At 41.3% G+C, this 15,127-nt stretch overlaps 1 protein-coding gene and 1 long non-coding RNA gene across 2 annotated transcripts; both read left to right on the forward strand.

Annotated features, from left to right (window-relative positions):
- Positions 1-3,223: 3,223 nt before the first annotated feature.
- On the forward strand, positions 3,224-4,678 carry LOC311045825. The gene is made up of 3 exons (XR_014600811.1): positions 3,224-3,271; positions 3,849-3,950; positions 4,545-4,678. It is a non-coding gene; the product is annotated as an uncharacterized lncRNA (long non-coding RNA).
- A 1,043-nt stretch (positions 4,679-5,721) lies between these two features.
- LOC311045005 (kinesin-like protein KIF2C) lies at positions 5,722-13,222 on the forward strand (the record flags this gene model as incomplete). Its single annotated transcript, XM_084056816.1, has 15 exons — positions 5,722-5,802; positions 6,059-6,154; positions 6,438-6,492; positions 7,000-7,162; positions 7,337-7,427; positions 7,569-7,632; positions 8,189-8,280; positions 8,800-8,942; positions 9,238-9,451; positions 9,949-10,059; positions 10,738-10,805; positions 11,008-11,089; positions 11,177-11,245; positions 11,905-12,040; positions 13,143-13,222. The coding sequence occupies 15 exons, from the start codon at positions 5,722-5,724 to the stop codon at positions 13,220-13,222; spliced, it is 1,545 nt and encodes a 514-aa protein (XP_083912942.1).
- Between the last annotated feature and the right edge of the window lie 1,905 nt (positions 13,223-15,127).

Genomic DNA, 15,127 nt, shown 5'->3' on the forward strand with positions numbered 1-15,127 from the left:
GAATGTAACGGTGACAGGCTCCTCACTCATAGACAAATAAAAAGACTAAAAAGAACAAATAAAAAATGACAGGTTATTTTTCAAGTGTGGTCATTTTACCACACTTATACAGCTGCTGGCTACAGAGATGACTTGTCGTGACTTAATGATGACGTAGGCACTCATGCCTCACAGACACCTGTAGCTGTCATTTATTAGTGCTTCCCGTACCCATTATCAGAGTAGAGTTTGAAGCCAGTCTAACGTCAATCAGCCTTGACGTCATATGTGTGTGTGCGTCGCGTGCGTGTGTGTGTGTGTGTGTGTGTGTGTGTGTGTGTGTGTGTGTGTGTGTGTGTGTGTGTGTGTGAGTGTGTGTGTGTGTGTGTGTGTGTGTGTGTGTGTGTGTGTGTGTGTGTGTGTGTGTGTGTGTGTGTGTGTGTGTGCGTGTGTGCGTGCGTGCGTGTGTGCGTGCGTGCGTGTGTGTGTTTGTGGACAGATGGCACTTTTCTTTTTAAATAAATAAGTAGCCTTCAAATAATTCATTCATTCATGAATGAATTAGATGAGTCTGCAGTGAAAAACGTAATATTAAATACAAGGTGGATATCCAGCCATTGGGAGGCATGTCTGTCTGTGATGGTGCGCCTATGATTGTTATTCACCTATGGTGTAAAAATGTCCCGACACTACCACTGTGTGGTGATGCATGATATTGCACAATTACTGTTTGATTGAATGGACTGCAAAACAATCCTACCTGTTGATAATTCTGCCTATTAAATCATTAATTCCGTATGTGGTTCGCATCGGCAACAGTGTGTCTTTATGATGAATGAATATAATATAGTCAGTAATCATATCATTATATTTCATATCATATGATGTCATATCATATCATTATATATTTAAAACAGTCTGAGATTTAAAAGTATCTTGTACCTTATGCAACCCCGCCCAGTTTGCCCCTATGAGTTTGCCCCAGTCAAACGTCTAACCAATCGTCATCTGCCTGATGATGACAACTTCCTGTCATTCGACCAATCGGGTGTTCCAACTGCATATAAAAATCCAAACAAGTAAATAGCAATCACTCAGGTGTTTTCAATCTGAACATCAGTTTGTTACTCTTGTGCAGTGTTTTTAGGGCAGAACTATCCTCTGGCAGAAATGGAGGCACATATTGTTGGATGTCTGCTCGGCCAGACTTTGCAGATCAGCAGGAGCAATGGTGAGTCTTTAACATTAATGTAGTTCTAGAGGTTGTGTTTTTTTGCTCTATATTCCCATAATCATTTGCTAGAGTGTTTATTCAGTGACGGGGTCTGTCCAGCTCTTCAATAAACAGACAATATAGCTAATGAGTGTTTGTGTAATCATGGGAAGGCTTGATTAAAGTTATTTTTTTTAAAGGAAAAAATAATGTGTTCTCTTCAACTATTGTTAAGCCAAATATTTGAAGCTATTTTTCTGCCTACACATACATCATGTCCTAGTATGAGCGAAGTGGGGAAGGGAAGGTGATTCCTTTGGGTCAAACAAAGGTGCTTATTGGTCTAAAACACGGATGTGTGTCTCAAAGAGTCAGACTGTCTTCCTCAGTAGCAGCATAACCACCAGCCCTTCCCCATTCCCATGTAGGCCTAGGTCTCACACCTGAAGCTGATTATCTCAATCAACAATAATACAGTTCATCCTATGTACATGCAAACCACTGCCCCTATCCAAAATGCACTTAATCTCAACCAGTAACATATAGACTATTTCTGAGTTTACATCATGCATATAAATACCAAGTGCACAACTGTTATGAAATTAACACGTGTTTGGGGAGGGAGGGCAGGGTGAAAATTGTCACTACATGTATTTCTACAGGCTGGGGTGGCACCTGTAGGGCGGGAGGAGTAGGCCGAAGGCTCTAACTACGTCCTCCCAGTGGGGACACAAGTGTGTGTGTGGGGAGGAATCATTGGCATAATGACTAAACTGGGGGGAAGGGGGCAAGAAACACTTGATTTTACTCTGCATTGTTTAGAGATCAGGATTTGTTTAGGACTTGTGTTGGTTCCCAATTGATTTTAAACTTAAAGGGATATTTCACTTTTAAAAAAATGGGGTCATTTTATTGTCTACTCGGGCTTTTGTGAGCTGTGAAATAAAGGGTTTAAAAGGTAACGGGGATACCGGATAAATGTCAAACCTAGCATGTTTAGACAGACAGCTTTATCTAAAAAAAAACTGCATTTGTGGCCATGCAAAAAGTTTAAGGCTTTAATTTGCTTGATTCAATATTTTTCATTTTCCAAAAGAAAAAGTAATTGAAAAACACGGTCTCTTCTATTCGAAGGACAATCTCAGTCACCAGAACCAAGGATGGGTCTTTACGATTAATCTAACATTGTTAAAATGGCGTTTGAATTTACACTGGGTTTGTACGTATAGGAAGGGGGCATGTCAGATAAAATGAATATCAAATATCTAAATACTGACTCAAGCAACTTAAAAACTGGGGTGCTCCCAAAAGCAAGAGTAGACGATAAAATGAACCAAATTTGTTTTGAAAGTGAAATATCCCTTTAAATGTATATGCAACATGACTAAGACATATTTCATGAATCTATATGTAACCAGGCCGAGTTCATTCTTCGGTGGTGGTATCAGTGGATGAAGCCAAAGGTGTAGTTATGGTTGAGTGGACGGAGAGGAATGCAGCCAAAAGGAAGGAGGTGAGTGTCAAAGCCAGTTGTCTTTAATTTATATGGCAAACATATAGCCCATCATGTCCGCACTAACTTAACTAACATACTGCCTGTCATGTCCAACAATAACAACCATACCGCTTGTCATAGACGACAGTATGAAGACCTTAAGTTGACTCAAAATGTTTCCTCTTGGTGTTGTCTTAAGTGTTTATGGATGTTTATGTCAGCCAGGTCAACAGTCCTCATTATTTATTCACCCTTGGTTGACACAGCAACCCTGCCTAACCTCTCTACTCATGTTAATCTATGATGCACAGGTTGATTTTGAAGACCTTTTTGCCCTCAATGAGGAGCTACTGCATCGCCTCTCTACTTCGGTTGAGAGTCCCACTCAGGACAAGGCAAGTGAACATTGTTTCCATGCAATCAAGATATTGGCCATTTTTGTTTCTTTGGCCCTTACGTTACATGAGCTCATAGTGTCATTTTTGTGTCTGATTGTCATGGTAACTGCCAACCTGTCTCAATTTTCTTCCCTTTGCAGCAATGCCCTAGTCGCCTGCACTCGTCCAGGATTCCTCCTCCAACTAGTATGTACATTGGTTTACACTACACTTCTGATTCCTATCTATTTTGGGATCATGTTGCCTTTTAAGTCATTGTCTAGGTCATGATGATCATATCTGAACAGTTGAATCTTTACAAGTTCATTTTTTTCTCAATTACACATAAATGTATCCTTGTTGGCAACCCCTGTCCATGAAATACTCGCGTTTTCAATTGATAACATGATCAACAAATGTGATTGATTACAATGCGCGATATTTTAATCACCTGCTGAGCTTAGCCTTTCACTTTTTGGAGGGGGTGCATGTCAGTTTCGAAGGGCAACCCTGCAGATTTAACCACAATTCTATTGTGAGAGGGTTGTGTAACACTTACAACCTTTTTAGTTAGACTGGTGTTCCAGCACCGTTGCAGTTGTCTTTCGCAAACTGCTTTTGAGCTCTGTGGGTCAGAAACTCAGGCTGCTATGGCTTTGTCTCTTTCCAAGTGCGCGCTGTAGATGATTTTGAACTTGACTTGTACACAATGCGGAAAAGGAGACTTGACTACAATCATAACTCCAGTTGCCGTTTCACCTACATTTCTTCACTTCTTGCTTAGTTTCCAGGCCTCGGACCAGGCAGACCAGAACTGTGGCGCCACTTCAAGCCGCACTCCCGGAGCGAACTCATTCAATCCCGGTCCCACCCCCCACTGGACCTGGTTAGTATTTACTATTTAGGTTCTCAACCTCTTCTGAACCATTCTGTCTCAAAGGTTCAACTGAAGTACCCCTTATGGTTTAATTTTGTTGTGAGCTTGTAGATCTGATATAACCCCAGCAGCTTCCTGTATATGGACTGGGGTTAAAGTTATTCATTTGAACTCATAAAAAGTGGAGTACATTTGGCCACCTCAATTTACATTGGGCATTTAGCTGACACTCGCAGGTATTGAGTGGACAATAGTCAACGGATCACAAAATGGCCAAGTGCTGTGAAATAAAGGGTTTAAAAGGTAACCGGGATACCGGATAAATGTCAAACCTTACCTAGCATGTTTAGACAGATTCTATCTAAAAAAATGCATTTGTGGCCATGCAAAACGTTTAAATAACTTTGATAGCATGTGCGTAGCCAGATCGGAGATCTCTGCCTATTGATGCATCTGGGGAATTTTAAAACTCTATGGGCTAGAACATTGCAATTACTTGTACATTGCAATTACTTGTATTGACATACCCATAGGCAGTGTGCTCTGATCTTGCTAACGAGACTAACTTGCCTGCATATGTATAACTAGCATCTCTCTCCTTAGTGGCCACCAAAAGGGTGAGGAAGGACAGAGAGACGGCAGCAACCCATCTTCCCCCTGAGGAGGCCAAGGAGAATGATGAGGCCCAGGACATTGTCAACATGCCTGTAGCCAGAGGTCAGAGGATTGAAGCCACCAAATGTTTAGAACGTTTAACTGGTATTCTGACCTCTGCTAAGGCTCAGTTTTGACTGGCAGCCTAATTGAATTTTTGTAATCAGATTTATTATGAAGTCTGAACAGAAAAAAATGGAATCAGATTTTTACAAAGCTGACATTCAGAGGTAGTTTCAAATGCGCTTCATATCAGATTTATTAAGATGCGTCTCAGTCTGAACACTCTTAACCTGCTCTGGAAGTAAAATCGGTTTCACTGTCCAAGCAGCAGCTGAGCTAGAACTGATCAGTAGCTGAGCTACAACTGATGACTACAAAGTACGAACCATTGTGTTAAAGGTGTAGTGAAATGAAAAATATGTTTTTCACACTTTTAGAGCATATCCGTGGTCATCATATGGGCATACCTAACAATAGATGCCAAAAAAAAAGAAAAAAAAACATTTTTGTGTATTTTTACATCTAAAGTCCCTAAAAAGCCAATCTTAATTACTTCCTGTAAACGAAAACGTGCTGCGTGATGACATAACTCGACCTTCGTGAATATAAATGAATCTTGATTACATGCACCTGTTTGATTCCCATAGCTGCACGTTCTTCAAACACAGCTGATTTTAATTACAGAGATACTCCATTTTGAATCTCATTGAAGATGAGTGTATTACTCATTTTAAACTTCATCTGCACACTAAAATATGTATCTGAAAACATTATAGGTTAGAAATAAGCCAGGTAGTAGCAAACGCGGTTCACTGGCCGTCTCTCTCTCACTTGTAAACAAACACTAGCCGTGTTGCCCACGGCTGAAGTGATTGAGATCCAACGTCCCATAGCCTGAAGGGATGGGACCTTCTGATTGGATTAGAGTCGTTGAGCCGACGTTTCAGGCTGAACCTTCAAAATAAAATGACCGAAAATGTCACTTCAGTGCGTCTTTAAGCAGATGAAAATGTGTTTCCTGGTAAAGTTTGGGTGAAAGTTTGGGTGTATCTAAATCTTTATGACTTTTTTTTTACTGACAGTAATGTTTCATATTTCTATGTACACAGGCCCAAGAGCATCCATGGCTCCAAAGGATAAAATCAAACCAAGAAGGCTTTCTGGTGTTGCGAAGCCCCCCGACGCTCAAACCAAGAGGGGGAAGGTGAGACAAATTGCCCAGTATCGACGCATCTGAAATTAATCAACACTGTTCAGCCTGTCTATCAAGTATTGATACAGTATGTACCAGTTATAACTAGTACATACTGTATATAATACTGTACCAACCAGTGTGCTCTGCATTGTACATAGTCCATTAATGACATACTTGTACAAATCTAGCTCTTATTGCCTGATCAGCGGCAGGTGAAAGTTGCTGGACTCAAATTTGGTTTAATAACTATTTCTGTTGCCTGCAGTTCGGAGAGGTCTACCGGCCCAACCAGAAGTTCTATGAAATGATCGAGGAGTTCAGAGAGACCCTGGAAATGAACCCTCCCTCAGTCATGGAGGAAGTAAGAAGTAGTTTTTAATGTCTTTCTGCCTAAGTTTGCTGCTAAGTTTGCTGCTAACGTCCAACCAAGACAATGAGCGTGTGTGAATTATAAGAAATGTATTAGAATTCCAACATGGTTTTAATGAAAACCTTGCACCTGGCTACACTGACAATGAATAATTTGTATATCCTTTATGCCTGAATTGGTGACAGAATGATTTATAGCACATTATTTGTGATAGATCTTATATCTGATCTCAGTTTCTCAAATGTCATTCTGAATTAAACTTTTTTTGGTACAGGCTGAAGATCAAAAGATATGCGTGTGCATTCGCAAGCGGCCATTCAACAACAAAGGTATGTTCAAAGAAATGTGATGTCAAAACATGTCATCAGTTCTACATGGAATAAAATGCACACTACATGTACTGTATCTATGTTCATCTCATTGTTCCCATGTTTCTCACCAAACTACTTAAATCCTCTACTTCACTGTATTCCCATGAGGTTGCTGACAGTAACAATATACTCAAGCACAAAGACCCTGCATGAGGTGTTGCCAAAACGGACTACTAAAATGCATGTTCCACAGTATGCGTTTAAATGGATACTTCAAATGTTATTGACTGTCTTGTCTTCATCATAGGCAAATTGATTTAATTGCTGTTAGGCAGAAACCTTATATCCACATTGTAACGTTTTTTTGTTGTAAATGAATGCCCTACTTCATACTTGTGTCACACCAAAGTAGCAGATCTGCAAGCTCTATCTGCTACATTCAAATCCTGAAAAGTAACAGTTTTGGACGTGAGGTTTCCAGCTGACAGAGCTAATTATTTGTTCCCTGATGTGTCATATTCCCAGAACTGGCTAGAAGAGAGATAGATGTAGTCTCTGTGCCCGGCAATGGAACTGTGCTGGTCCACGAACCCAAGACTAAGGTGGACCTCACCAAGTACCTGGAGAATCACGTGTTTAACTTTGACTACTCCTTCGACGAGAGCGTCACTAATGACATGGTCTACAGGTAATCCATTGCCTTACTCCAGTGGTTTTCAAACTTTCTATCTTCAAGGACTCCCAATATGCTATCCAGGCCAGGGACTGGTCCATTATTTGGCTGGAACTGTCAAGGATCCCTGGGCGTTCCTGACCAAAGATTAAACAGTTTTATTATCATTTTTCTTTCACTCACAAATAGGTTCACGGCCAAACCCCTGGTCCAGGCTATCTTTGAAGGTGCCATGGCAACTTGCTTTGCTTATGGACAAACCGGCAGTGGAAAGACTCATGTGAGTGTGCAGTCTGTTCAGTGCATACAATGCATGATCTGGTTCTCCAGCACTATGGGTTGAATCTTTGAGGCTACCCAGATACTAATGCTTTAGTTAAAATGTACCACGTGCTTATAATGGCCTTTTACTTATTTTCAGACGATGGGAGGTGACTTCTCTGGGAAGCGCCAGAACAGCACTAAAGGCATCTACGCCTTGGCAGGTAAGCCCTACTCTAACTGCCATACCAAAAACCATGACACTTTAAAAATGGCAACCCCATGGATTCAAGGTCTCATGTCTTCTATGGAAGGCATGTCATGCTCCGAAATAGGCTATCTACATTAAGCCTACAACGCGTCACAGCACGACTCATTGTCTGCCTGTAGATTTTATGCCTGTTTCCGGTTATTTATTTTGGGACTAAAACTAGCAACACATTAGCAATACATGTGCCGTCTTCCAGAAAATCCTAATGATCTCGGGTATTTTGTTAAAGCCTGAATCTGCAATATTTTTTCTACTGGTTGGCTGTCTGGCTACCAAAACATCATAATTGTACATATTGTTTATGAAACGCAGTGCTGTTTCACACCTCGCAGATTAGGACATTTTTCATAAAGGGGTAGCCTACCAACTTCTGCAAATGACCTGGCCAACAACAGTTTGTTTTTGATCAATTGTAAAGCTGTGTGACCAGATTGATCAATCAAGGTAATCTTTCATTCCTCCCTGCTGCCTAGTGTTAATTATATTCTCATATTTTGTCCCTTGTGCAGCCCAGGATGTGTTCACCCTCATTAACAGCCGAAGTTACGCCTGCCTGGATCTCTGTCCATATGTCGCCTTCTTTGAGATCTATAACGGCAAGGTAGGAAAACTAGTAATCTAATATACATGTGTCTGCTGTACCCAAACATGTAGTAATCACTTACATTTTCAACCTAATATCAGTCTTATTAATGCTCATCCAGGTCTCATTGGTGGGCTATGGACAGTTCAGAAATCTGCCTTGGAGGTTCCAAGCTAACAGAAACTACAGTCATTTTCTTCTGGAAAGTTGTCACGCTGAAATGGAAGCCCAGAGATGTTTTGTTTGAAATGGCCAAACTTGCCTACTGATGTCATTGGCAGACTGTTTTCTGAACTGTCCACAGCCCTTCTGACTCACAGTAGACAGAAATGTACCATCTTATTGGTGAGGACCATATTATATGAAGAAAATGTTGCTCTTATTATAAAATGTTTCGCCTGGCCAAAATGGGGATGCCAGGTTGAAAGTTGTTAATTGGTGGGGTGTGTAGACCAAATGAACCAACATAACAAAGTGTTCTGGTAGGCTTGAGTGAGCTTGTGTCGTCATTTCAGTGAACTTGTGTCGTCATTTCAGGTCTATGACTTGTTGAACAACAAGTCCCAGCTGCGCGTTCTGGAGGATGAGCGGCAGCAGGTTCAGGTGGTTGGCCTGCAGGAAGTGGGAGTTTCCGCAGCAGAGGATGTCGTCAACATCATAGAAGTTGGCAGTGCTTGCAGGTACATATTAATGCTGTCAGGTAGGGCTGGGCTGTATGGCCAAAATCAAATGTCACCAAGCCAATTCATCTATCCTGATTATTGGCATGTCAGGCAAAAAGTCAAATGGTGAAAATTGACTTATTGTGACCTTGTAGATGGACCTTTTTATTGATGGATATTGGCTACTAAAGAATATAAAAGACGTGTTCCTTGATTACGACCGAGGCTAAGAAGATGATCAATAGTTGCAGCCTTACTCTAGATTTCTCTCTTGCCCCGTTCCACCGTCCGTTCTCTTCTGTCACACCTATAGGACGTCTGGCCAGACATCTGCGAATGCCAACTCGTCCCGCTCCCACGCCATCCTCCAGATTGTCCTGCGACGTAACAACCGCGCCAAGACCTTGCACGGAAAGTTCTCTCTGATCGACCTGGCCGGGAACGAGCGGGGCACGGACGTCAGCAGCAGCGACCGTGCCACGCTGGTGGAGACCAATGAGATCAACCGCAGCCTGCTGGCCCTGAAGGTAAGACTGGCTGCACACTGGTGTCTCTGAAGCAGTGGTGGAATGCAACTAGGTACATTAATCAAGTACTGTGCATGAATACAAATTTGAGGCACATTTACTTGAGTTTTTGTGATTCTTCTACTAAAGTACAATAAGTACATCTACTAAAGTACAATATTGTACTTTTTACCCTTCTATTATTTATCAGGTTTAGTTACTAGTTCTTTTGCATATTTAGATTCTTAATACAAAATGTACATTAACTGTAAGTAAAATGTTGAATAAAGGACTTGGCTTGTAACAGTATTTTTATGTTGTGGTCTTGCTAAATCATCATCCACAACTGCTCTGAAGACACAACCCTCTGCTTTAAAAGCAGACGGTGACATCTAGAGGCAGTGATTGGTTCTTACCATGAGCTCCAAATCTATGAGCTCCAAAAGTTAACATTTTTTTTCTCCATTAATTTATGTGGTCTGGGCCCTCTGAATAACATGTTGCTCTCACTCCCACAGGAGTGCATTCGCTCCCTGGGGAGGCATGGTGACCATGTGCCGTTCAGAATGAGCACCTTGACCAAGGTACTCAGAGACTCCTTCATTGGTGAAAAGTCCAGGACCTGCATGGTACGTATACATGGAACAAGTAAAATACCTCCTGGCATATAACGTAAAATACCTCCTGGCATCTAACGTATCTCAGAATAAATTGATTTAAGAAAGCAACATGTTCTAAACATTTGGGGTGCATGTCAATCAAGGCCAAAGGAAACCTCAAAGTAATGACATGCATGACTATAATAATGTCTAACATGACCGTGCAACACAAATAATTGAGCAGAAGCCATTTCTCCTACTTCCAGTTACTAGCCACAAACTAAATCAGATCCACTTGTGTTTTTTGCAAATGGATTTCAATAACCAGCAGGAACAAACTGACATAATGATTGTACTACATGCATACAAAAAGGAATCGGAGCCGCTTGACAGTTATCCATTTGCCAAAACAAAGTAGCAACTAACTGGCTAGAGGAGTTAACCACAGCTTAACATTGTATTTAGGCACAAGCTGGTTAACCAACATATTGGTTCTATGAAAGCATCATAGGCTAGCAGTTATGTTGGCACGAACATCCCTACTGGCTTGGAAGCGCCCACAAATATACTAGTACTTGGGCCTTTTTAATGCAAAGATTAGAGAAATATCTGACTGTAATGCCATGCAAATGAAATGATGGTGCTCAGTCAGTTAACCAGGTTACATATTAACGTGTATATACCTGCACCTTTCTTCCATCACTCCAGATCGCACTCTTGTCTCCAACCATGGCCTCCTGTGACTACACCATGAATACACTTCGCTATGCGGACAGGTAGACATTATATTTCATGAGCCTACACCATGAACACACACGCTCGTCCAATAGACTAAACACACTACACTGCATTTCCATTCCACACCTGCCAAGTGTTATGACGATCCAATGAACGGTTCTCTATGTGAAGACGGGACAGCCATGCATGCATACAGATACAAGTCACCTCTTGAATGTGTTTACTTCTTTTTTATTTTAGGGTGAAGGAGCTGAACGGTCCCAAGGCCCAGCGACCCGCCAAGGCAGCAGAGCCCATGGACAGCAGCTCATCGGAGGAGGAGGTCAGATTGAACACTGATTCCAAATAACCTGACTGAAATTAGTTGTGAAACTCATCTCTGAACTCATGTCATTCTTTTCCTCTGCAGGACTCAATCCAGTCCGACCCCTTCGCCCTGGTGGCAGAGCTAGAGGACAAGGTCCAGGGCGAGCTACAGGTATAATTTCCCTTAACTAACAAAGTGTTCTGGCTACTTTTAAATCGTTTTCCGGCTCTGTGTTTAACCCTTCAAATTGTGTCTGCAATATTAGACTTTGACCACACATCCTATAGCGTTGCTGTCGGCCAGAAACCTCATCTCCATATTCTAACTTTTTCTGTTTTTCTTAAATTAATGCCCTACTTGATTGATTACTTTATTAGTCAGAAATGTAAACGGCAAGTACAGCCAGACATTTAGGCTGAAAAGGATAACACCAAGTCGTGGGGACTTGTTTCCATACTACAACGTTTCACAAAAGTAGCAGATCCACAAGCTCGAAACGCAGCGCACTTTGAGCTTGTCGATCTGCTATTGTTGCTGTTTTGGACATGAGGTTTCCACCCGACAGATGACGTACTTCGTTGACCAGGGTCACTCACTTGGCCCCCTCATTTTTTTTCCTCCACCAAATCTCTCCCAAAATAGCCAAGCTCACGACACGGTGGTTGTGAGCTTGTCAATTTTTGGCGACATGTTTGACTGTTTTCACCAAGTTAGTCAATCATGTTCTGTCCAGGATAGGGACGCTTATGGTTCATGTGGTTAAATTGCTACTGAAAGGGAAATATTGACTGTAGCATGGACATGACTCTTTTGATTTCATGGTTTTCCAGAGAGCCTGTGAAGTGTTCCAGGGAGCCAGCGAGGTTCTCGAACCAATGAGGCTCATCTCTTATGACGTGGAAGCTGCCCTCCCTGATCTGCTGGACTATTCCAGACGTGCGCAGGAATATACCAACAATCTGCAAGGTTAGGGTTTATGTTCTTAAACTACCTGCTTTGAGTATGTCACTCATAAATTGGTGACTAAATCACAACAAATGTGACAGCCAAATACATGCAGTTTTTCTAAAGCTTTATTAATGAATGAGTTGGTGGGCATATTGTTGCTGTCGGGCAGAAACCTTGTATCTCCATACATGGGTTTCTAGCGAGGTTTCTATTCCGACTGGCAGTATAGGACAGACCTTGGGTCACCAAAATCGGAAGAGTTCATCCTGCAGTGTAGCTTTCTACCCATTTAGAGCATCTGTCATTTTAGATGTTAATTTGTTATACCAATTTAAAACATTTTCATGGATTAAAGTTCTCAGTCGCCACGACTGATTTCAGTCATTCGGATTCCATAGAAGCCGAAAATAGCCGATCTAAAAGGTCACAATGCCTCCCAGCACACAGTTTCACAAATTGCAGATTAAGACTTGGCCGGACAAAAAAAAATCAGTCATGAGATATTGGCTTGCTTTAATCGTTGCGTCTTTCAGAACTTAGGTTAGGATTTAGAAGGCGTTTTTCAATTCGGCCTCGGGTCTAAATGGTTAATTGATGGTACCGTGCTAAATTAACCACTAAAACCCTATTTTGTAAACTGGACATGATTTGTCTCTGTACTTTGTCCTTGCTTCCCACCCTCTAAACCAAATCGATGTTATAAAATAGCCCATATTTTCTGAGAATATTCCCCACCAGAATAGGGATGCTAGGGTTCAAGTGAAGCAGACTCACATTTGCTGTTGTGTAATATGACTAAACGGCACCACTCTGTGGCTAGAGGTGGTCTTGTCTGGTTTCTGCCTGACAACATGAGGGTGTAGCAATTTAGTCAACATTTGATTACTGAATGCTATAGTTTCTAGTCTTTGAATGAGTCTGTGCCTTGTCGTTTTTTGTTTTTTTTTAGAAAACTGACATAACGTCTGTCAGGTGGAAATCTCATTTGTCCAAAACGGTGACTTTTCAGGATTAAAAAGTAGCAGATTGGGTTTCGAGCTTGTAGATCTGATGCTTTTGTGTGGCGCTGTAGTATGATGAAGGAGGGCATTAAAGTGCCTTTTCCCCTGTCACCATGTAGCTGCTGTGGAGGCTCTGCAGGCTGCTGTGGAAGTGGAGAGAACGTCCTGTCTCCCTAAAGCAACAGGCTCCCGTCGCTGAGCAGTGCTGGGGATGGATTTTGTTAAGCTGTGTGTTCAGATTTTAATGTTTGTGTGAAGTTTTAATGTTTTTTTTTATTAAATAAAGATTTGACAATTTCTTTGGGTCATGGTTTTGTTTTTAACTTTTCACATGTCTGAGAAATTCCTATAGATTTATTGGGCTTTTTGCCAAATGGTGAGCTTCTAGTTGCCCTATGATAATCTAAGGATAAGGCTGCTGTATTTTTACAGACTGGTTAAAAAATAAGTCTCATTGTAACTTTTAAGGGTGTATAATATCTTTTTCATCATGTAGCTCATATCCCAGAAAATCAGTTGTCCAAAATGCATCCGAGATCCACATTATGAAAGTCGTGGTCGGTTCGTAAAGTTAATGGGAAGAATTAATGAGTTCTTCAGAATAATTAATTACGCTGACCAACTGTACACCCGAGTAGTTTCCATCCCAGAGCCTCATTAACCACAAAACCCTAGTGTCTCTCTTTTGGGGGTGAACATTCACTGTATCGCAACCTGTTGTGAGCATGTTGATTGGCTGTTTTCCAGCAAAGGTATTTAGTGCAGAGCAGCGATTCCCAACCTGTGGGCTGTAAGGATATTGCAAATGGGTCCTCAAATAATTGGCAAAACATTAAGGTTTTAATTGTGACGCGTAGCTTGCGAGACAAGTTCAGGCAGTACAGTTACACACATGTGCAGCTCTGTGTGGGAGATGTATGAGACACTGTATGTGACGTGTCAGTTGGCGTTCTACTTAATCTCACCTGATTCATTGCGCTTCCTCCTGTTGTATTGTCAGTGCTGCCACTGATGTTGTATGCACTTTGTTTGCTCTCACTAGCACCACCAGTAGGGGTTCTGTTTCCAGGGGACGGAGTAATGTATAAGCAGAGCCTGAACGCCAAGATCAAATATCACATTTGTATTTACATTCTATAAATGTTCTCACGCTATTATTGGTCAATCTATTTGTGAGTTATCTGACTGAAATGTATTTAAGATGTTTTTTTTCTTAGTTTACAGCCTTGAAATAAATGAGTTTTCTTTGTTATACCAATAGATAGGAGCTTAAAGTAGGCAATACTACGCTAGTTTTTATTCAACGACTAAAACGATGATACATGCTCTGATATGTGCTCTGAAAGTGCACAGCCCACCCATCTGACCACTTAACACGGCAAACAATGGGTAGGCCCAGATTTTTAATTGTGCCCTGATCCAGAAAAGGTATAGTAAGTTTATAGAGTTTAACGAAAACGATGGAGCTTGCACAAAGACAAATTTCACCCACTGTTTTCCACCTTTAAAACTGTGATGTGACAAAGTTGATTCTGATTAAGTGGTAAAGAAAACGGTCTACACTATTCCAGTTTAGTTGCAATGAAATGTTTTGTCCATAACACACAATGGCTATGCCACAGCCCTATCCTCACCCCCAGTCCTAGCTGTGTGCCTGCGAGTTTGATGTTGAATTAAGGTTATTTTAACTTTTTCTTAGTGCTTTTTTTTTTTTTACACAATGTTTCTAAAGCAAGTACTCCAGTACTTTAACTCAAGTACAAATTTGACAGAGCAACTTTCACTTAGTTGAGTACTATTTGACCGCCAGAAGTATCTGTCTGGGGTTGAGTACTTTGTCCATCACTGCTGAAGATTTGATGGTGAACCTCATGACATCACTGCATGGTCACGCCCACCAGTGGTTTACAAAGTGGGGTCCAGGGACCCCCAGGGGTCCTTGAGGGGGTCCCCAGCTAAATGTGTTTACCGGTATAGCATTAAAACCAGTTTAACCACTTTACCTTCGGCTATTTGAAAGTAGCCATTGGGATATTTTAAACATTTTAACAACACAAATATTGTATGGGGGTGGAGGGCACAACATATTTTCAAATGGGGGTCT

This window comes from Gymnoscopelus microlampas (genome assembly GCF_963454915.1).
Source record: "Gymnoscopelus microlampas genome assembly, chromosome: 5".
NCBI lineage: Eukaryota > Metazoa > Chordata > Actinopteri > Myctophiformes > Myctophidae > Gymnoscopelus > Gymnoscopelus microlampas.